Source organism: Peromyscus eremicus, chromosome 4, assembly GCF_949786415.1.
Source record: "Peromyscus eremicus chromosome 4, PerEre_H2_v1, whole genome shotgun sequence".
NCBI lineage: Eukaryota > Metazoa > Chordata > Mammalia > Rodentia > Cricetidae > Peromyscus > Peromyscus eremicus.
Window position 1 is genome coordinate 11,209,410 of NC_081419.1, and position 23,665 is coordinate 11,233,074.

Here is a 23,665-nt window from a genome sequence, read left to right on the forward strand (position 1 = left end):
TGTAAGGTGGGAATTACCCTCTGTTTTTATAAATGAAGAAACACTGAGAATAAGGACGAGGGAAGCAACAATTATGAACTACTATATGCCAGGCCGTAAAAGTGATATTTTAAAAGCATTTTAGTTTTATTTATAATTTACTTACCAAATACTAAAAGATTGATACTGTGTAACCTTTGTTAATGATGTAAAACTGAGGAATAAAGGTTAATGGTTATGCCCTGTAATTAAACTCACATTTTCCAATGTAAAATGAGATGTTCAAAAAAAAAATCTGTGATAGTGATCTGTACATAAAATATGGAAAAGTCACTTTGATAATGAACCTTCAAAATACATGATTTGTAAGCCAGGTGTGATGGTGCATACCTGTGAACCCAGCAACTGAAAGGCTGGGGCAGAATCACAGACTGGGCGGCACAGGAAGAATTCTCCCCACACCCCAATATTTGTATACGCACACACACACACACACACACACACACACACACACCCTCCATAGCCCCAGCAGCTCACAACTGCCTGCAGCTGTAGCTCAGGGAGGGGACCCAAAGCTGTTGGCAAGTGTGACAAGAACAGGATTTTTGTGAAAGATTCATTGCCCCCCCCATTGACCTTACTTCCATTTGTTATTCCTATTTTCATTCAATTATGCTAATCAATAAAATTTCCCATCATGTGTACATTTCTGTATTTTCAAATGGACAGAGATGAGAAAATTTATATTTATACATTTTCTAACCTGAGTCCTTTAAAATTCATAGAAATACACAAGCTCCAAGTTCTCCATTCTCACCTCCAGTTTATTATGTTTTATACAAACATAATTACATCCAATGAAAAAAGGATTTTTCTCTGTAACTGAATAACTACCTTTTCAAGATCTTTTACATATACAAATGCAGTAAATAAGAGACTCAACCCAAACATATTTTTCTGTCATAAACAGATAAAAGTATTTAAAAATTAATAAATGCTACACTTTGTCATACCTGCATAATTTAACAGATTCTACTTTGCTTAATTTTTCAGACATGTCATGCAAACAGACACTCTCCCAGGAATGTTTTTTGTTTGTTTACTTTTTTGTTTTTTGTTTTTCATGAAACAAGGTATCCTGTAGCTGAGGCTGGCCTCAAACTTAGCTATGTAATGAAGGCTAGCCCTGAATTGATTCTCTTGCCTCAACCTCCCAAGTGCTGGGATTATAGACAGGCATGTGTGCACTTCACCCAACTCCTAGGAATGTTTTGAAATCAACCTGTGCACATAACAGAAATAAATAGTATAAATAACAACCACTTTATAAAACACCCTCCCCACAAGCAAAAATTTCAAAGTGCTCACAAAAATTTTTACAACAATCTTACAAGGCACAAATCAAACTTAAAACACCTTCAATCAAAATGTCCCAAACATCCAGTATAGTAGATACCACTTCCTTAAAAAAATCAGTTTTTTTACTATAGTTTACCCTCTCTACCCATCCCCAGCCCTCCCCTCCAAAATCACTCAGGAAACAAAATTAAGAGAAGCACTTCAGTCTCAAGTAAACAATTTCTCAGAGGAAAATGCTTTCACAACTATAATTGACCATTCTTAAGTCATGTGTGTAAGGAAATTAACCACTAAACTGGTCCATTATATAATGGAACAAAGTGTTTACCTTAGAAAAGTTCTGTCTCCAAGAAAGTACTCAAATAACAGTATTCACAAAGACATACATGTCTCCTCTGTTCACATGAATATAAATTTGTAGAAATTTAGAAATAATTTAGATATTTAACTTTAAAGAATTTAAATAATCTAGAAATAATTCTACAAATTATGAAGATCAAAGTTATTTTATATAAAATTAAGAAAGGTTGAAGGACAAGTGACAAATTAGTGACTTGGGTTATGAAGTCAATTGTGAGACATAGATTCTTTAAAGTCTCTCCCAGAGTTCAAATTCTACATAGAGCATTATTCCCACAAAAGTATTACAAAAATTGTATTTAACACATATGATTTTCAAAACTCTTTTATAGTACAAAGTATATTACAAGTTAAAATACCAAACTGTGAGTGTCAACAGAACTTAATTACAGCAGAAACTCTACATAGAAGCTGAGTTATGAAGAGAAATAGGACACCTGGAGTGCTTCCTACGGTCAGGGAAGGTGATCTGCCCTGCAGTGAATTTTGCTCTTCACTCTAAGGGCAAAAAAGTTTTTAATTTAGAGGTATTCATATAAACAAGACATTATAACTAATTGTAGTAGCTTTCTAAATTTAAACTATTCACCTGGCGACGGCTTGAAAAGAAAATGTATATATAGGCAATTCAAAACATAAAAGAGGCCAGGCATAATCCCAGTGTTCAAGAAGTGAAGCAAATTTGAGCTAACCTGGGCTATACAAATCACGTCAAAAGTTAGAGAGAGATATAAAAAAATAACTTGTTAACAGACACATAAATGAAGCTTAAAGGCATTATGTTGTATAAAAAAAGTATCAAAAGGAAATATACTAGAAGATCCCAGTTTTATATCACCCCAGATTTGAACAAACTATAGTGAACAACTCTTACTAGAATTTAGAGTTGGAAGAGTAGACGATAGAGGAGCAGCATAAGGGCCTTCCAGAAGGTGGTGGAACTATTCTGTGTCCCAGCTGCAGAAAATTATTCTATGTGTTAAATTCATAGAAAAATAACTCCTCAGAGAAAGATCAATTTTAGTGCATGTTAACCAAAACAAACAAAACAAAACAAAAAACCCTAAGTAAACAGTAAACTTGTCTTTACTTAAACTGGAATATTTAAGAAAGGTAACTTGCAGCTGGGCATGGTGGTGCATGCCTTTAATCCTAGCACTTGGGAGGCAGAGGCAGGAGGATCTCTGTGAATTCAAGGCCAGCCTGGTCTACAAAGCAAGTTCCAGGACAGGTAGGGCTACACAGAGAAACCCTGTCTCAAAAATCCAAAAAGAAAAGAAACTTTCCAATCTAAGCCAAGAAAATACTTGCATTGGCCACAGAGTTCTTAATCCAACTATATTATATGTAATCAGGAATAGGGTCTATTACATATTCTCTTGGATATTTTAATAATGTAATTCTAAGGACAATCTGCTGGTCCCATGTGAATCTGAATATAACTTGGTGTTCTAGCTACAATCCAAGTACAATGGTTAAACATTAAAAAGAAAACTGTTAGTCCTACATGTTGTCAAAATTAATAGTAATGGACAACACTATACTTTCAAATCTAGTTTCTTGTCATTCTAACTCATTGAAGTTACTATATAGTTAGTTAGATTCAACATTAAATCACTAATCTAAAAACTACAAGTCAGAATCTGCAATTATTGCTGAACAGAAGGCAATAGCTAATGTTTAAAACAACATAGACTTAATCCCATAAACTTAATCACTTCATTCACAACTTTGGAACTATTAGAAATTCAGAATGAATAGCACATAACAAACATGAAAGCTAAAGATTGGCGGGGAGGCACACTACCAACACTGCATCTTTAAAAACAGACATGCCTAACAGAGTGATTCTATGCTTTCGTCCCAAGTTCCTGATTTGATTACAGTAAATTCTGCCTTTTGAGATCAGGCCTAGATAGTTTTTCACCACTACTTCTGCCATGAACAGAGGCTAAGTGCTTTTTGAGAGCAGATTTGTGTTTGAAATCCATATCACAACAATGGCATTTATATGGCCGGTCCCCACTGTGTATGTTCAAGTGGTCCTGAAGTGTGCTTTTAGCAGTAAAGGTCTTCAAGCACACAGTACACTGAAAGGGTCGTATACCCATGTGTCCTCGAATATGCCGGTTGAGATTTTTCTTCTGTGTAAATGTTTTCCCACACTGCAAGCACAAGAACAATTTATGCATCTTAAGGTGACGCAGATAGTTTTCTACATGAAGAAAGCCCCTTGGGCACCTGGGGCACTGGTGCCTCAATGAAAAATTCTCATCTAGATTCTGGATCTCATTTACTGTACCATGACTTCCATCAGGATTCTCACAAAATAACCCTTGATTTTGATTTCCAGGAACTTCTGCCACTCTGCTCTCAACTGTAGAATTGATCAGTGAATGCTGTGTTTCTGGGAAATATATGCTTGCTTTGGATGAGGTGCAAGGCTGTGGAAACTGCCCATTCTCTACACCATCTGTACTGATCGATTCTACGTGGAGGATACAAATTTCATTCTCTTTAAAACCACTATCTACTGTAGAGAGCTCTGGTGACTTCATTCCCCTTCGCTCTGATGTCAACCTCTCTACAGCAGACTGTAATGTGTTGCTTTCCTCTTCTTTAACATGGAAATCTAGGTTTGCAGGACTATCTTCTGAAATTTCAATTATCTCACAGTCTTTATCAGAATTTTCTTCTTCATTCTTAACATCTGTATCCGAAGATTGACACAAGTCAGTGTGTTGGTTATTTTTCATAGAAAGATCAATTTCCAGATACTTGGACAAAGCTTCTGTGCATTTTTCTACAATGTGAACCATCTGGAGGTAACTGGCAGCAGTCAGGTATTTCAAAAGCTCTTTCCTTTTCACTTCAAGTGCTCCAGTATAGCAGGACAGCAACAACTTTCTGCCAACTTCTGCACTCTGCAGAATGGTGATCCTGACGTGTTTTGACTGTGTGAGTAGAAACTGATCTCTCATGAAAGTGGAGCAAGCAGCTAAAATCACCTTGTGCCCCTGGAACTCAGTATCATTAATATAAATCGATACATCACAAAATAAATTCTGCTGTCTCAAGAGATTCATTTTCTGTAAGACCACATCTCCTTGCTGTTCAAACTGGAAGTGTAGAACATCAGACTCAGCAGCCATGGTCACAATCTATGCAAAACAGAGCACAACCATTGATACAGGATAGGCAATGATTTCCCACATTATTATGGTAAAGAGCCCCCTTCTTCCCAACATGTATTGGGAAAAATGAAGATCTAAACTCTACTTTGAGTGCTAGAAGTGAATCTGTCCCCAAATCACCACCTATATATAAATCCAGAAAGTCATAACGCATTTCTGCATCATCTCATGGTACATAATCTTTAAATACTAGTAATTGGCACAGTGAAACAAAAAAGTACACTTAACATCTTAAATTAGAAAATGTCTTTAAATTGCCTATTACCCACCACTATTAAAAATTCCTAGTCCTGCCTTGACCATTGTAATGACTTTCAACAGATCTCCTGACAAAGCACTCTTTGAATATTCTGAACTACCATCCTGAATTCCCATCGGAATGAACATTATTTAAAAAGGAGGAGAAAGAAGAAGGAAAAACAAACAAACAAAAGAAACACTTCTGCTTTAAGTCCATCGCTCCCCCCACTTCCTGGACAGCCTTTCATTCTTATAAAGAATGCAAACTCCTTCAGGACTTCAGTGTACCCCACCTTTTACTGATCGATCTTGGTTCGTTTTTCATATGCTCATCACTGTACAGATAAAACCATGCGAACACCCCATCTGCCGATGTATTACATTCACGCTTCCTGCTCCATTTCCCAATTCGTGCTTTAGCTCGGTTGAACCCAAACCAGAGATTAAAGTGACTCCTCGTCTCCCAGAGAGTCTTTTGCTCCTGACTCTGTGTTCACCAGTGATCACAGCAGCCCACACACAGCAGGAGGGAGCTGAAAGGAATCCAAGACGGAGGGACTGCCGACTCCCTCGGCACCGCACACGGTTCCCACGCCCAGCCTTCAGGTTAAGGCCCGGCCGGGCAGGCGGGTACGGTGCGAGGCTGGGGCTGAGGCCCAGGCCGCGCCCGGATGCACTCCCGAGCAGCGTCGTCCTAGCGCCTCACCCCCCAGGGATGTCTCCTTCACTTTCACTTACCGACTCGCAAAACTGGCTTGGAGGCTTATGCAGCAACGGCGGCCCAGGCCGGAAGATGGACCTTATCCCGGGAGGAAACGCTTCCGGTGTCAACCAGCTTATTCTACAGGAAGACTGTCTGGACGCCCCGGAAGGACATCCTGAGCTGCTTTTTCTTCCTCATTTTGTCCGCTCCTAGAATGACAGAAAAACGTCAGAATACCGGCCTGCTGGGTCTTTTCTGACCGTTCCCGCTCCGCTGTAAAGATAGTTATAGCGAGTGAAGCGCTGAGGGGCAGGGCCGAAGGAAAGGAACTCGCGGTTCTGTATTGGGGATGGCCCCAACCCTTCCTGGGTACAGCTTCACAAGTCTCCGCCCTCCCCCTCCTTACCTGCTTTAAACAGCCTGCCTCTGACAGGCTACTACTTTGCCCAGCGGATTTTCCCTTTCTTTGGGTGATGGGAATTGAACACTGGGCCTTTCGAACGCAAAACACTGCTTTGCCGCTTACCCTTCGAAAACGGTTTATACTGATTAATCTGACAAATGTGATTACAAATGATCTCTAAGCTGCTCCTCAATAAGTTGGGATCCAGTTGGAAATATTTATCTTCAAAACTGAACCTACATCGAAATATATGCCACTTCAAGGGAGAGAGATTAATCAGAGCAATATGTATCTATATTTGCACTCACAGAATTTAGTATTCAGAAAGCTCCTATTTGCAGAGTGAAGATTTTTTTGTTCGCCTGTTGCCAGGAACAGAACCCAGGCTGCTGGAATGCTAGGCACTCTACCAGCGAGTCACACACACCAGCCCTGAAACTGGGATTCTGTATTCTCAGCAGCTTCATAAAGAAATAACTGTCTCTACTGATAACTAATTTCTGGTTAACCCATACTTTCTTCAAAAGGCAATCTCAAATTTTCCCCCTTGTGCTGAGGATCAAACCCAGGGTCTTTGCATACTGGGAAAACACTATCAATAAACTGCATTTTTCAGCCCCTCAACAATCCTTAAGATGTGTTTTAAAGAATAAAAACATTCCCCGAGCAGTGGTGGTGCACGCCTTTAATTCCAGCACTCAGGAGGCAGAGGCAGGGAGTCCCAGGACAGCTGGGGCTGTTACACAGAAACTCTGTCTTGAAAAAAAAAAAAAACAACAACAAAAAAGAATTGAAACATTCTTGAATTTAAATCCAAGCAACTGAGAAAGGAGGGAAGAGAGTAAGAAAATAAGTCAAAGACACCAGTTTAATTGTCACACTTTTATTAAGGAAACTTCCCCATTTTAAGTAAAGAGGTAGTTCAAAGTATGTCTAACATACAACAGATTTAGAACAGCCATTCATGAGCTGAAATAAAATGTTCTAAGTTGTTTGTTCAGGACAATATTTTAGAAATGGTGACACCAGCCACCTTTCACACACCTGATTTACCTCACAGCCACTTCAGTTTGGAGCTTGTTTTAATATTAAATAAATAAATAACAGTAATTTTTAAAAAACCAAACTACAGTAAAGAGAGTCCTCTTCCTTTTGAAGTTTTCCTAGGAATCCACACAACACAAATATTGAACCTGGCATGGTGGCACATGCCTTTAATCCCAGCACTTGGGAGGCTGAGGCAGCAAAGGGTGCATAGTGAGAACCTACCTCAAATAAAAAAGACCCAAATGCTGAGTAACTAAGGTTTACATCTGATTCCATAGAACCACGACTAGTGTTAAAGACTGCTTCCACTATAAAATAACTTGACCCCTTTGCAATAAAATCTGACAAATGTGTAAGCAAAGAACCCAAGTCCCACCAAACTTAAATGTCTCACAGAAATAAGACCTCTCCAGCTAAGAAATGGAAGAGACCATAAATTAGGTAAGTGGTTTGCACTTGCAACAGTGAGAAGTAAAAATTTTAGTAAAAGAAAACCCTAAGAAAGCTGACATTAAGTCAGTGGTTCTCAACATTCCTAATGCTGCGACTCTTCAATATAGTTCCTCATAATGTAAATATCTGTGTTTTCTGATGGTCTTGGGTGATCCCTGTGAAAGGGTCATTCAAGCTCCTGTGCCCCCAATGGAGAACTACTGCTTTAAATGATCAAAAACAAGGCAGTCATTCTTAGTTATGAAATAAATTGGAGATCTTATCTCACTAAAATCACTTGACACTGTAAGTCCTATAACAACAGGGATCATATCAATCTTACCTCCCTATCATCAGAATCTAACATAGTACCTGGAAATATCAGTTGCTTATTAATGTTTCTTGAGGCTGTGGGAGTAGCTCAGTCGTAGAGAACATGCTCAACGTGCATGAGGCCTTGGGTTCAAACTCCCCAGCATTTAAAAAAAGAAGAAAAGGCTTCTGAATGACTGAAATAAATCAAGATATAGCCCCAACAAGGGAGAAGAGTATTATTTGAACCCATGCTGCGTTTAGTCCTGAAGCTACTAACAGTAACCGGACAAGAATAATAACATGTGGAGCACCATGATTTTAAAATGTTCCTATTGAAAAAAAGTTTCTGAGAAAATATTCAAAACATTGGATGACATGGCAAAGTCCCATTGTTGCATAGAATTGGTGCTCTTTGGATGACTCACTAAAATTCAGAATGCTAGAAAGCATTATTAGACCATACAATGAGTGATGTTGGGCATAAACTACCTACAAGTCTTATTAGTTAACTGTATTCTTATTTAAATATTTAGTAGAAATTATTCCTCAAATCTGAGCCTTGTGTAAATATATCAAATTATAACAAATTAAGACCTCCTGCCATCTATATATAAATTAAGTTTAGTTTTTGGATTATCTGTGCATGTACTCTCATAGCTCAAAAATAAAAAAAGTCTAGTGGGAATAAAGTTTCTCAGACAAAATCAGTTTTACATTTAGATCTATCTCACATTATTCTAACTTTTCCTCCCATTCATACCCAAACCAATCACTCCCTTAGAAACAACATAATATTCATCTAGCTAAAAAACAGTTAACAGGCTAGGGTTGTACCTTAGTGGTAGGTTCAGTGCTTGCCTAGCACATGTGAGACATTGGGTTTGACTTCCAGCACCAATACAGTAAAATCATTATACTGATTTAGGTCTTAGTCCAGGCTGGCCTCTAACTTACAGAAACCCTCCTGCTTCAACTTCATAAATTCTGAGATTACAGGCACAAGCCACCAAAATAAAAACAGTTTAAATAAGTAATTATCTCAAGTCCTTCTGTGACATTTTGTTGGCAAATCCTAGGCTGTCTCCAAAAGCCAAAAGGGATATACATCAGTGAAATAAAACTGGAAACTTTCTGTTAATGTATTATTCACCATCTTTTAAAGCCAAGGTATAGTAGAAAAGATGTATGGGGACAGTCATTCATATTTAGTCAGGTGTATTTTGTCCAATGGTGGCCAGGCTTCCTGTTTGAATATTCCTACTTAAATGACAGAGATAGTGTAAACAATCTTTCAAGAGTTTCTAAGTTCTCTAGCAATCCTACACCTTACTGTGACCCCTGGGTCAGAAACAAGTTCAAAATTATATCTGAAATGTACTTCAGAATAAAGAATTTTTTTTTTCATTCTTCAAGATCAACTATGAAAGGTGGCAAAGTGGACAGTGTATCATTGTATCTCTAAGACTACCAAAATGCAAAAATTCTGGTTGTTCTTCTGTATCCCACTTAATTTTTTTTCATCTGTTTTCAAGATGAAGGTACATGAGAAAAGGAAAACCAGGAGATACTGTAAACTGCACAAAAGTAATGGCCAAACTCACCTTTCTTATGTAATGAACTCTGATATGAAGTTCAGATTCCAATATAGTCCATTCCTATAGAGACCATTCATTATTCTTTAGCTCACTTAAATATGCCTAAAGTACTTCTAATTATAAACAGGGTACATACATAAGCAGCTAGTCTCTTGTTGGAACATAAGGTTTAGGGAACCTTCCATGTGCACACTGTTGTTTTAGTATACTTCTATTATTTGCTGATTATCTTTCCCATGGTGGTCCCTATTTGTCTGCAGATGTTGCTGAAAGGATTGTATTCTGGGTTATAATAATTCAATGGGCTGTGTTAGTGTTTAAAGTACAAACCAATATACTTCTTCATAGCAGCTCCAAAAAAAGTACAAATGGTAGGAAGCAGACTCACTCATCAGTCTTAGATGAATCATAGTAGACAAACAGAGGCTCTATCACATATTTAGGTCAACAGCAGTATAACCTCATATCCCAGACTCATTTTCCCCCAAAGAAGAATATGAACTTTTCTAAGCACAGCATCTGTTAGTGGGAAGTAGGTGATGTTATCTGTTAGTACCTTCAGAATGTGCTTGGTAAAAAAGATTAAAATAGTGTCAGTCTAAGACATGTATTGACACTAGGTAGACAAATGGAATTATTCCTTAGGAAAGGAAAGTAGACATCACAGGATAAATAACTCAAAAAAGAGCCTGGAGAGGACTAAAGGAAAGCAAAGCCACTGCAAGTGGGAGCTGCCTGGTCTGTTCGTGCTCACCCACAACCACTTGCTTGGAGGCTTTGGAAGCTATCCAAACCACTCCTAAAAAGACAGCACTATTGCCACACTCTCAAGTCGATTCTAGCTGTGAGCACTAGGCCCCTCCTCAGTTTACACATGTACTCTCACTCCTTAAGCTGAGGACAGCTTGGGTCAGTTTACCTGCATCCAGGACCTGTGTTGCATCAGGTTGTGGTTGACAACCTTTAGAGTCTGTGACTGTTGTACATGCAAAAGAATCAAAATCCACTGTAAGGTCTTGCACATTCCTCTCATTGGCATTATCAAAGCTGTTTTTGCCATGCAGCTGTTTAAGGTGTTTCCTCAAAACTGGCTTATGTGCAAAAACCATGTCACAATAGTTACATTTATGGGGCTTATCTCCACTGTGAAGGTTAAGATGGTCCTGTAAGGAACACTTCTGAGAAAAGGTTTTCCCACAGATTTTACACTGGAAAGGTTTAATTCCGGCATGTACACGCATGTGTCGATGAAGATTGCCTTTCTGAGTGAAAGTCTTGCCGCAGAGTAGACACATAAAGAGTTTGTGCATTTTTAAATGGTTGGCGTAGTTCTCCAGGTGACGGAACACCCTGGTACACTTTGGGCATTGGTGATGCCACTGTAAGCCTTTGTCTACACCTCGAATATTAGGCCCAAAGACATCTTTTGAGGTCATGATGATGTCATCATTGTCTGTGTAAGAGAGGGCGTAATTGTGGAGATGGCTCTGGTCTAGTTCACTTACTCTGTTTTCCACAGTTGAGTTTATCAGGGAGTGCTGGGGCTCTGATGAATGTAAAGCAGTGGGTTCTGAAGAAATGTACTGGTTCTGATCTTTTTTACTTCTAACCTCTGATACATCCCCAATAGATTCTACCTTAACAATCTGAATATCACTGTCCTCCATATCCATACTGTCTTCAGATGGGTGAATACAAGGTAAGTCCTGTTTTGGAGAGCCTCTGGCATCTCCCTGCTGTTCTTTCGACTGGGGAGAAGCACTCTGTGGTTCACATCCCTCTTTACTATCCATTGGTTGTTTTGGCTTTATAAACTTCCACAGCGCCTGTGTGCACCGTTCTACAATGTGGCTCATCTGAAGAAAACTCGCAGCAGTCAAGTAATTTACCAGCTCCATCTCAGGGAATTCCAGCACACCACTATAACAGGATAAGAGCAATTGTCTCCCCACTTCAGAACTCTGTAATATGGAGATTTTCACCTCTCGGGAATCATTCAGTAAAAACTGGTCTCTTAAGAAGGGGGAACCTGCAGCAAAAACAATTTTATGCCCCTGCACCTCAACATCATCTATGAGAACCGTAACATCACAAAATTTATTCTCTTCTCTTAATTTGTTCATTTTTTGTAACATTGAATCTCCATAATTTTCAAACTTGAAGTGAAGGAGATCTGATCTTTCAGACATTTTGGCAGACCTAAAGAACAGAAATGTAAAAAAGGTGGAATTTAAGAAAATTTAAACAATTTATAAAACTGGATTTACCTTTCAAAACCAAATGTGTTGTCATGTCTGTCTGTATGTATCCAAAAAGCCAGCTTCCAAAGGCCATTAAAAATTATTCTTTACCAATATTAGGTGCCAACTGTACCCAAAGAGAAGACATATAGAAATGCAAATAACTGGGTTTCACTCAACTTTTTAAGACACTTAACAATGCTCGAGTTAGCCCAAGAAGTTTACTTTTCACTTCTCAAATGAGAATTCTATTTTGTCCACAGAAACATCCCAGCCCAATTACCAATGCAGACATTATTTTCTTTTGCATGAATGATGTACCTGCTTTTCCCAAAACAAAATGCTCTTTTCTTTTGTTTCCTGTTTTTATTATTGTTGTGCCTGTATGCATATCTGTGTGCCACATGTGTGCCTGATCCCCACATAGGCCAGAAGAGAGCGTCAGATTCCCTAGAACTGGAGTTATAGATGGTTGTGAGCTGCCATGTGGATACTGGAAATCGAACTGGAGTCTTCTGGAAAAGCAGCAAGTGCTCATAGTCACTAAGCTGTCTCCCCAACCCCTTTCTTTCTATTTTAGAGACTACAGGGGCACTGTTTGCTGGGAACCGCCCCCTCCTTTTTTTATTTTTGTTTAAACTGGTATGAATTTATTCATATAACTATTTTTGTGATAAAAGTCACAGACTTAAAGAGATGGTGTTTGGTCATTGATAAAGGCACAATTCTTTATCCTGTGCACTATGGATAAATCTAAACTCTTTTGTAAGGAACATTTCTTTATATGGAGAACAAAACACTATCAGATGAACAAATCAGTGGGGGTATGAGTGGGAGTAAGTACAGATTCAATATTTTCTAGATTGTGCTTTCCTTCTTTTTTTTTTTTTTTTTTTTTTTTTTTTTTGAGACAGGGTTTCTCTGTGTAGCTTTGCACCTTTCCTGGAACTCACTTGGTAGCCCAGGCTGGCCTCGAACTCACAGAGATCCCCTGGCTCTGCCTCCCGAGTGTTGGGATTAAAGGCGTGCACCACCACCGCCCAGCGTGCTTTCCTTCTTACCCCTATGTGCACATCATTTCTCACGCAGACTACTAGAATTGTTTCCTAAATGTGCTCCTTGGATTCCAACTCCTCTGAAACTCAACATATACAGCACATTTCAAAATCGTTAGGTTGTATCTAACCATCTAAATCTCTTCAGGAACTCCCCAATGTCTTTTGGATAAAGGTTAGCCTCTTGGTTATAAGTCAATTAACTAAAAAAAAAAAATGGTCTAACACGGTCAACCACAGAGAAGGTTTGTTTGCCAAAACTCTCTACATAGAGTTAAGAATATGTATAGCTCAGTAGTAGATCATCTGCCTAGCCATTGTGTGAGGCTGGGTTCAATCCACAACACTGTTAAAAATAAGCAAATGAAACTAATTCTGCATATTGTTCTGTTTATATGATAAGTTTTTTCTGAGAAATCCCTCCTGTTCTGATTGCATTCTTTCCAGGTTTTCTCATAACTTGGCTTCTCATGTGTCTTTCTAAAAGGGAAGGATGAATTAGCCACACGAACATTATAATCTCAGTCTATTAATCACTAAAAATAACTGGTATCCTCTTTTAAGAAACCAGTCTTCTTATCAGGTCAATAGGTAAGTCAGTTCTGTCTTGGAGAAACAGTTCTATAATCTCAGTGTGTTAGGAAATCCAGCTTGAATTTTGTGTACTCCACAGTTCCTTGCTTCATGGGCAAGTGAGACAGCCAGCTTTTCCTGGATACATCAAGATTTTTATTTATTTATTTGTTTATTTGCTTGTTTATTTGCTTATTTATTTATTTATTTGAGACAAGTTCTCTCTATGTAGTCTCACCTGTCCTGGAACTCTTTTTGTAAACCAGGCTGGCCTAGAACTCACAGATAATCCGCCTGCCTCTGCCTCTGTTGGGATTAAAGGCGTGCGCCCTATACCAGGAATCACATCTAAATTCTGAAGCCCAAAATTCATAGTCTTAATTTTTAAGGAAGTGACAGCTCCTGATGACTGGGTACACAATGTATCTGCTTGCTCTAAGCTTGTCATACAAGTTGCACTAATCTGGAACACTGCATTTTAGCCAGGCTAGTCTCCATTTCCTGAGAGGCACTTGTCCAACCACTCAGAGCAAAAGAGTTGTTTCTAGGGCCCTCAGCACAATACTTCTACATAACACTCAAAATGCTTCATCAAATAATTAAACTGAAAATTCCCTGGCATTAGGTAGCAACATATGCATCTTATTTCATGGAGCTGAAGCTGGAAACAGTCTGCTTTTACTTCAAATTCTTACTGCAGCCACCCTTCTTCTCCCACTGGTGATCAAACTCTCCTCTGTTCAAACTCATGCACACTACTATCACCCAACACCATACCAAACACACAGGAAGGGCTCAGTATGTAGCAGTTAAACCTACAGGATTAGTCTCACAATAAAAAGAATTTTGTTAAGCAGACCAGATTAATATCTATGGAGGCCACATATTACATAAGTGAGGCCACAAGGGCCTAGAAAGGAATGAAAACAGTAATTAAAAAAAAAAAAAACAAGCAAAAAGATAGTAAAAGGCATTTCAGAGAACTTGATAGCTGATGAGAATTGAAAAAGAAGGAAAAACAAAAACAAACAAACAAAAACAAAAAACCAACCAGGGCCTGACAGCACACACAGTACTCAGAAGCTGAGGTAGGTAGATTTCAAGAGCCAGGCTAGCCTGAGCTACATGGTAAGTAAGATCCTATCTCAAAAAAATTCTAAATCTCAAGAGTTTAGCTGCATATCACAGAAAGAGGTAACATTTAGAAGGGTATGGCAAATGTATGTTAATAATCACAAACTGTGTATAAGGTTTTCTCCTGTACAGCTTTCTGAATGTGGGGATAATAAATGATCATAATAAAGATTTGGAATTGCACTGGCTGGGACAAGAGGAATGCAGAGAAGCAAATGTGTTAGAGAAATCCATGAGTTTCAAACAAGGAAAATCTAGGAAACACAGGAAATTTTTTCAGTATTTAGAAGTAGCTAAACTATATTATCACTGGTCAGTTTCAGTGGCAGTAGCTTAAAAATATTCACTCTGTAACTCGAACAGTGATGTCCCAATTTAACCAGAAGTTATAAAAATGATCATAGTTTCAAGTGGCCAAACAAAAGTGGCATTCTCTTTTTAGAGTTGAGCTGGTCTTAAATTCACTAAAGATCAGCAGTATTTTCCTAGTCATAGTAAAAAACGAACATTAATTGTTTCCAGCTAGAGTATGGCAGTATTCAGAATGTTTTAAGTCAAATGTCTATGGGAAAACTTGTTCCTTGTTCCTCTACAGAAGAGCCAGAGTTCAGTTTCATTTATATCCAACTCATGAGTTCTCAAAACTTATCAACAGGGCCAGTCAGTGGTGGCGCACGCCTTTAATCCCAGCACTCTGGAGGCAGAGCCAGGTGGATCTGTGAGTTTGAAGCAGCCTGGTCTACAGAGCGAGATTCAGGACAAGCACCAAAGCTACACAGAGAAACCCTGTCTCAAAAAACAAGGAAAAAAACACACACACACAAAAAAAACAAACAAACAATCAAACAAACAAAACCTTATCAACAGGAACAGCCAATCATGTGTCTCAAAAAAATCCCTGCTTTGATCTTCCTGCTGCAGTCCAAGAAAGTTAGGGAAGTCTATTGTTTACTTCAGGAAGTTTTTCTTAATATCTGTCAGCCCAATTATCCCTTTAATAATCTATTCCCAGGTCATACACTTTTGACATTAGTTATTTCCTGACATTAGTCTCCTTTGCTAATAGGTCATTAGTTATTTCAGGACAATGATCAATTGTTTATTACACTTTACATAGCTCATTAAACAAAACACAGCATTATAGTGACTCCTCGATATTGGCTGTGAAATTATTATTGACCTGTAATAGAAATGATCTCTTTTTTTTTTTTTTAAAGATTTATTTATTATGTATACAGTGTTCTGCTTGCCTGCCAGAAGAGGGTGTCAGATCTCATTACAGATGGTTGTGAGCTACCATGTGGTTGCTGGGAATTGAACTCAGGACCTCTGCAAGAACAGCCAGTGCTCTTAACCACTAAGCCATCTCTCCAGCCCCTAGAGATGATTTTCAATGCCATGGTATCCTCTTTTGAAAACCTGGAGAACTATTTAAATCATGTAGAACCAAATTTGCAATACCTTTCTTTAATAGAAAAAAATCTTTTAAATAATTAATTGCTCAGTAGCAGAATGTGTACTTAGTATATATGGAATCCTAGGTTTAATCTCAGCACCAAATGTATATGCAAATAGGTAATATAAATGTATGTGCACACACAACCAAACAAGTAATATAAAATTGTAATAATTAGCAGAGGTGGGGGTTGGGGAGTGGCGCACACCTTTAATCCCAGCCCTTAAGAGGCAGAGGCAGATGGAGCTTTGTGAGTTGGAGGCCAGCCTGGACTACAAAGTGAGTTCCAGGACAGACAAGGCTATGCAAAGAAATCCTGTCTCTGGGGATTGATGATTGCCTAACAGGATTAATGGATTAATTCCTTTTACAAAATGATACCTAATGTCTTCTAAATTCATGCCACATTCCAAATATGCTTTACCTAAATTAATTCATTTAGTCCTGAAAGTCTCTACTGGTATGTTATTATTATCCCCAATTTGACTATAAGAAAATGAAGCTGAGAGAACATAAATAATATGCTGAAATTAATAGAAACAGAATTGCTAATTGTTACAGCTGAAACTTGTGCTCAAGCTATGAATCAATACATGAAACAAATTGGCAAGGCACAGCTTAGCTTAAGGATTTATCTGACCTGTGTAATGGTTCAGATTTTCCTTCTCATTTTGGGAATTACTATGGAGCACTACATTATGATCTGTAGATTTTTGTATTTTTGTTATACTTTAATAAAAGATTTACATCTAAAAGCAAAAAGTACAAATTAAAACCAAATTTAAGTACAGAAGACTATGACAAGCCATTTATGTACTGATTAACACTACTAACACATACATATTCCTGACTGTATCTTATTTATTTATTTTGTATACAGCATGTATGACCAGAAGAGGGCACCAGATCTCATTACAGGTGGTTGTGAGCCACCATGTGGTTGCTGGGAGTTGAACTCAGGACCTCTGGAAGAGGAGTCAGTGCTCTTAACCTCTGAGCCATCTCTCCAGCCCCGACTGTATCTTATGTCTTTATCTTCCTACTACTGATCTCAGGGGGTTTTTGTTGTTTGTTTTCTTTTTGGACTTATTTTATTTTTGTTAATATGTATCTGGGTGTGTCTATATGTGTATGTGAATGTACATGCAGGTACCAGTGGAGGCCAAAAGACAATATTGGATCCCCTAGAGCTAGAGTTATAGGTAGTTGTAAACCATATGTAGGTGCTGGGAACCAAACTCTGGTATTCAGCATAAGGAGCAAGTGTTCTTATCCCCTAGACATCTCCTCAGCCTTGGACTTAGTTTCATTATTTTTTAACCATTATTTTGCTAGTCTGTTTCTGAAGTATCACTAAATTGTGCAAGGGTAAATGCATTTTTAAAAGCTCTGTTTTGGTTTGTTGTTGTGCTTTGTCAAGATTTAATTCTACAAAAAAGCCTGTCTGTTTTCTCAGTTGTATTCCTTCCCTGTGGTAAGAATTCCTGTTCCTATCTTGTTACTAAACTTAACCAAGTTTAATCTCAACTTAATTATACTTGAAAATACCTGCTCTAAGCATTTAACATTTAAAAATAATGATGCTTATGCTCTTACACTATTCAAAACTCAGCAATTTGAAAATAAAATATATAGGGAATGACTTAGTGAACAGCCTTTTACAATGCCATCATTTTAACAGATCAAGACAGAAATGATGAGATTGTGACTACAGGGATAACATTTAAAAATAATCTAAACAAACAACCCCCAAACCAATGATCTTGTTCATCAAGGTAGAGAAGAAGAGAAAAAATATCAAAAGAACTCTAAATATTTTGTCTCAAGCGATTGGTTATCTTTGAGTGTCATTCAGTAATCTAGAGACTACTAAAGGGACGATCTTAACGCTGGTCATTAAAATATGCAGAGAGCCTCTGTGGCACCAGGGTAAAAAGCTAGAGAAGAATCCTCAGTGTACATCCTAAGTAAGTTGTAAATGAAACACTACACTGGAGTATAAGAAATCTACTTAAGTGAGCATAGAGTGGAAGAGGACCCTAGAACAAAAGATAGAAAACGCACATACACACTATAGCATAAGCTCATCGCTTACCTCTTTCAAACTTGCTATCCTGTAGGTCTCTCTTCTTAATCAATAAGCCTACCTTTGCTTCCAATGTTCCCACTCCTTGAGTCCTATGTAGTCACCACACAGCACAGTAAGTAAAGCATGGACTCTAGAATCCAATATCTAAGGTTAAAACTCTGCTCAGCCATTTACCAGCTATGTAGCTGTGGGTGAATTACTTTATCCAGTCTGTTTTAGCTTTCTTGTCAACCAATAATAAATTACTCAATGAGATTGCTAAGGGGAATTAAATAAGCTCATCATTAAAGATTTAATTATTTTATATCATGAATGTTCTGCCTGCATGTATGTGCACAACTTATATGGTGTCTGTGGAGGTCAGAAGAAGGCATCGGATTCCCTGGAACTGGACTTATGGATGGTTGTGAGGCATGTCAGTCCTGAGAATTGAACCACTGAGCCATCTCTCCAGCCCATTAGTTCATTTTCAAAAGAACTTAGAATGGTGTCTGTTATTTGCTCTTTAAACATGTGCTGAGTAAATAAACAAATAAGGTCCGTCAATTTTCTTTGTGAAATCCTTCACGTTTTCCCAATTAACTTCAAACCAATTGAGGCCTCTGATATTTTATATTGCATTACCTCATCTACTAAAATTGCTTTTTACCAGGTCACTGTTGGCCTGTTAATAAAAGAGATGCTTTCTTTTTTCTTTCCCATCCCCTAGTGGCTGAGCATGATCCAGTAGACTCTCTTCAAAATTCTCTCTTGATACCCAGGTCACCATAGTTGCGTCCACCCTGTATTCTTGGGCTTTCTTTTCTGTGGGCTCTAATTTGCTTTCTGCTTTATTAATGTAACCATCATCCTTCAAATCACCCTTTTTCAGTGCTCCCTCCTTGATGCTAACTCTTCTCATAGTGTCTGCCCACATGCCAAAATTTAAACGTTTTACTCGTAGCCACAATGTTTAGGCTATCTTCACATTCACGTTCCCAACTCTTACGCTGGACAGCTCTATGTGGCTATCCCTTTAGACATGAATTCAACATAAACAAAGACTAAATTTGTATTTCCGCTAGCCTTATGGTTATATTTCTGATTATGGCACCACTATTCAAATATCAGGTGCTTAAGACTTAGGCTTTTTTTCTCCTTCAATGTATAATCTTCGGGACATTAGCACTTTTCTTTCTTGTAACAATACCATAACTCTATTTTAGATTTTATTGCATCTCACCTAGATGACCTCAATATTTTTTTAAAATAATCTCCAATATTAGTGTCTAGATTTTAGCTAAGAGAGCCCAGATTCAGCTAGCTTCTACTCTACTGGCTTCCCTGAAAACAAAATGACTTTCTGCAGTACAAATCTGACCATATCAGTTTCTTGCTCAGAGAGCTTCAAAAAGATAACTCATCTCCTTTAGGATTAATTAAACCTTCCACTATCTGGACTTCACTTTACTTATCGGCTTGAAATTCCATCTTATGCACACAACCTCCCCCACCCCTATTCCTTCTTCTTCAGACACACACAGTCTGTTACTTCTCAGTAGCACTACAACTTTTCCGGAAAGTTATTTCCACGAAGTAGAATTTAGAGGCCACTCTCTTTCTACAGGCTTCCCAGCAACTGTCCCTAGAGCAGATGATATAAGTAACAGATTGCATATCCTGACCCCGATTCGAGCACCAATTTGTTAACATATCGTTTCCAAACTTGACCATGAACACTAGATATGTGATGAATCTCCAGTGCTTGGCATAGCGCCAGTAATACAAAAGGTGCCCTGGCCAGCGGCTGAGCAGGGGTAAAACCCTTCAAAACCTGGCACTTACAGTAGTCTCGCGGTCGCCACTTAAAGCCTTGCCTTGGCTAGCTCCCGCGGTTCAGTTTTCTGCTGGCCTCAACTCCAGCACTTTTTACAAAATGCCAGAGTCTGGCGTCCTGGCCAGCCACAGGGCCCTAGGTAGAGGGTCCCAGGAGGCGGTCCCTGGGGCATCCTGAGACTCCCCACTGCAGACTCGGTAAGGGGAAGAGGGTGGGATGCAACAAGGGTCCAACGGCTTAAGTCCCCCGTGGCCTAGACCAGCAGCACCTCGGCTCCCATCCCAGGATAGGTCGTGGGCGATCCAGATCCCCACGGGGGCTCCATTTCCAGAGACCCCGCACCCCAGCCCGGCTTTCAGGTCGCCTCTGAACTTACAGACCCGGGGGGAAGGCCGCCATCTGGATCTGGCACCGCCAGGAGCTCCGGCCCCTCGGGGCTCCGGGAAGGGGGAGGGGCAGGCAATCTGAGCCAAAGGGGGACCCAACGGAACCGGAAGGGCAGCCCTGGCCGGACAAAGACAACTTCCAGGTCCCATGGTCATCTCCGCCAATCGGAATGCTCGGAGGACGACGGGCCCCCGAGAGGGACTTTCCTCGTTGTAGGCCGGGCGCAGGCCAAGACTGGGGAGTCAGGCCGTGGAGCGTCTGCTCCGTATGCTCCACAGCTTCGGTTCTTCCGTGGGAGGCGGGCCCCAGCTCTGTTCTCGGAGGCTGCCGTCACGCAGGGCCCTCTCTGTCCGCTGCCTGCATGGGCCTGAACAGCCTGTCTGCGCGCAAGCCGTGGTAAGTCCCTCCCGCCCAGGGATGTGGACTCGGCGCGTGGGATCCCGGAACGCAGAAAGCTGTTGGTTCCCCTCCCTTGTGGGTATTGGTGTTTCTTAGGGAATCTTTATTATGTGTTCCTAGGTCGATCTCTTGCCTTCCATAGCTTTGGTTACCCTGGAGGTTCACAGATCTCTTGTTAGCCTGAATACCTCTCTTGAGCTCCAGAGCCAACCACTTAATTTCCTGTTGATTTTCCAGTGTTTAGTGTGCCGTTTTGAATCAAGTTCGTGCCCAGACCTACCCAGCTATACTTCTTGGTTGGTGAAAGGAATCATCCACGTATTCTTCCTGATGAGAAAATTTGAATATCTTTCTGAATCCCCTTTGCATTGCCAATCCACTTGTTTGTTGCGTTTTCTCCATTTATTTTATTTACCCTTTTGGGGGCGTTATTATGTAAAACATACAGACTAATGATCATTTTAATCATTTGCCAACCTAAAGTTAAGTGGCTTTGTACAATGTTGTGTAAACCACTACTAGTTATTCCCGCTTTACCTCCCTTTATTCTTTTGTGGATATCCACGTTCGGTAACATCTGTTAAAAACCTTTCGCCCATTGAGTGGACTTGCTGAAAATCAATTAGTTTATGAGAGTTTTTTTTGCCGGGCTGTCTACGGTGATCTATATATCCATATGCTAATACCATACTGCTTTGCAGATAATTTTTTTGCAATTATTAAGTGTGTCCTCCGTCTTTACTGAAGACTGTTTTGGTTATTCAAGATATTTGGCACTTCATTTGAATTTGGTACCAGGAATTGAACCTAGGGCTTTCTTTGCGCTACACAAATACTATACTACTGAGCTACATCTCCAGCCCTACTTTCGTATTGATTTGAGGATTGACTTTACCATTTCTTGGAAAAGAGCTTTTGGAAATAGGGTTTTATGGAATCTGTAGGTTGCTTTGGATAGTATTACTATTTTGATGTCTTCCCGTCCATAAACACAAGATGCCTCTTTCTTTGAGTCTTAATTGCTTTCAGCAATGCTTTTTAGTTTTCGACGTTCTTGGTTCATTCACACTTTGTTGTTGTTGTTGTTGGAGACATTTCTGTGTAGCCCTGGCTGTCCTAGAACTCATTCTGTAGACCAGGCTGGCCTCGAATTCAAAGAGATCCACCTGCCTCTGCCTCCCAAGTGGTGGGATCAAAGGAGTGCACCACCACCAATTTTCAAATATTTTTATTGGAGTTGCATCTTTAATTTTCTTTTCATATTGCTTAGTGCTAGTGTCCAAAAAATAATTTTTAAAAAAAAACACTGATTTTTTAATGTGTTGGTATAACCCTGGCAATTCGTTTATTAATTCTGATAGTTCTCTTTTACCTCTTGATTTTGTACTATAAGTTGGTGTAGTCTATGAACTGCCCATTCCTAATTGAGGACTGCTACCATGAGTAAATGCTGTCTCTGCATCAGTTGTGATGATCATATGCCCCATTCCTCTGTTGTATCGATGTTTTCTATTGATGGATTTCGTTGAACCACCTTGCATCCATGGGGTAGGCTGAATCCTACTTGGCCATGGTGAAATTCTTTCAATATGCTTTTGGCTTTAATATGTTTTTATTTTGTTGATTTTTTTTATATCTAGTTTTCAGTGATGTTGATCCACTTTTTTACTTATCTACAATGTATTTGTCTGATTTTGGTGTCAGTAATGCTGGCGGCTTAGAATGTATTAGGAAGCATTCATTCCTCAATTTTTTGCAAAAGTTTCGTTAAAAAACTTGTTAATTCTTTCCTTAAACATTTAATAGAGCTGGGCAGTGCTGGCAAATGCCTTTAATCCCAGAACTTGGGTGGTAGAAGCAGGCAAATCTCTGTGAGTTCAAGGCCAGCCTGGCTTACAGAATGAGTTCCAGGACAGCCAGAGCTGTTACACAGAGAAACCCTATCTCAAAAACAAAACGGAACACATTTACGAGAATTCATTGATAAGACTGTATGATGAGAGATTTTCCTTGTTTGGAAATTGTTTTTTTTTTTTTTTTTGTTTTGTTTTGTATTTTTAATTTTTTTTATTTATTTTTATTTTATGTGTATTGGTATTTAGCCTGTGTGACAGTGTTGGAGCCGCTGTAACTGGAGTTACAGACAGTTATGAGCTGCCATGTGGGTGCTGGGAATAGGACCTGGGTCCTCTGGAAGAGTAGTCAGTGCTCTTAACCGCTGAGCCATCTCTCCAGCTCCAGGAAATTTTGATTGTATAGAGGTACTGAGGTTTGCTCTTGAACCAGCTTAGGTTGTTTATTTATTTCAAGGGATTTGTCCTTTCGTTTTTTTGCTCTCTAATTTTTGACATATAATTATTACAATTGTCTCATTAAAAAAAAAAACTCTATAATGTTGGTAGTAATATATCCCTAGTTTCATTTCTTTTTTCTTTTTCTTTCTTTTTTCTTTTTTTTTTTCCCCTTGGTTTTTTGAGACAGGGTTTCTCTGTGTAGCTTTGTAGACCAGGCTGGCCTCAAACTCACAGAGATCCACCTGCCTCTGCCTCCCCGTGTGCCACCACCACCACCCGGCTCATTACTTATTATAGTTGTTTGTATATTGTCTCTTTTCTAACTAGTCTGGCTGTGAATTTTGTTGTTCTTTTTCAGAATTTTTGTTGATTTTTCTCTTGCTTTTTTCAACTATTTTTATTTTTTGTTTAATCTTTTTTTTAATTTTTGTGTTAGCTTTGCTTCTTTGTTTTGTTTGTTTTGATACAGGGTCTCTCTATATAGTCCTGGCTGTCCTAGAACTCTATGTAAACCAGGCTGGCCTCAAACCCACAGGGATCTACCTCTACCTCCCAAGTACTAGGATTAAAGACCATTGTAGCTAGAGTTTTCCTG

General features: G+C 39.1%; 3 protein-coding genes across 3 annotated transcripts in view; 1 reads left to right on the forward strand and 2 right to left on the reverse strand.

Annotated features, from left to right (window-relative positions):
• Positions 1-841: 841 nt before the first annotated feature.
• Positions 842-20,459, reverse strand: Zbtb6 (zinc finger and BTB domain containing 6). The gene is made up of 3 exons (XM_059260195.1): positions 20,367-20,459; positions 5,871-6,044; positions 842-4,859 (listed from the first exon to the last, which is right to left on the reverse strand). Exon 3 carries the CDS (start codon positions 4,848-4,850, stop codon positions 3,579-3,581), a length of 1,272 nt encoding a protein of 423 aa, XP_059116178.1. The 5' UTR covers positions 4,851-4,859; positions 5,871-6,044; positions 20,367-20,459; the 3' UTR covers positions 842-3,578.
• On the reverse strand, positions 7,106-20,441 carry Zbtb26 (zinc finger and BTB domain containing 26). Its single transcript, XM_059260194.1, has 2 exons — positions 20,367-20,441; positions 7,106-11,826 (listed from the first exon to the last, which is right to left on the reverse strand). Exons 1-2 carry the CDS (start codon positions 20,387-20,389, stop codon positions 10,491-10,493), a joined length of 1,359 nt encoding a protein of 452 aa, XP_059116177.1. The 5' UTR covers positions 20,390-20,441; the 3' UTR covers positions 7,106-10,490.
• Positions 20,460-20,588: 129 nt separating the features above from the next.
• Rabgap1 (RAB GTPase activating protein 1) overlaps positions 20,589-23,665 on the forward strand; it is a 129,411-nt gene continuing 126,334 nt past the window's right edge. The window contains exon 1 of the mRNA XM_059260190.1: positions 20,589-20,773. The gene's annotated coding sequence lies outside the window, so the exon portion shown is untranslated. The remainder of the gene's footprint in view (positions 20,774-23,665) is intronic.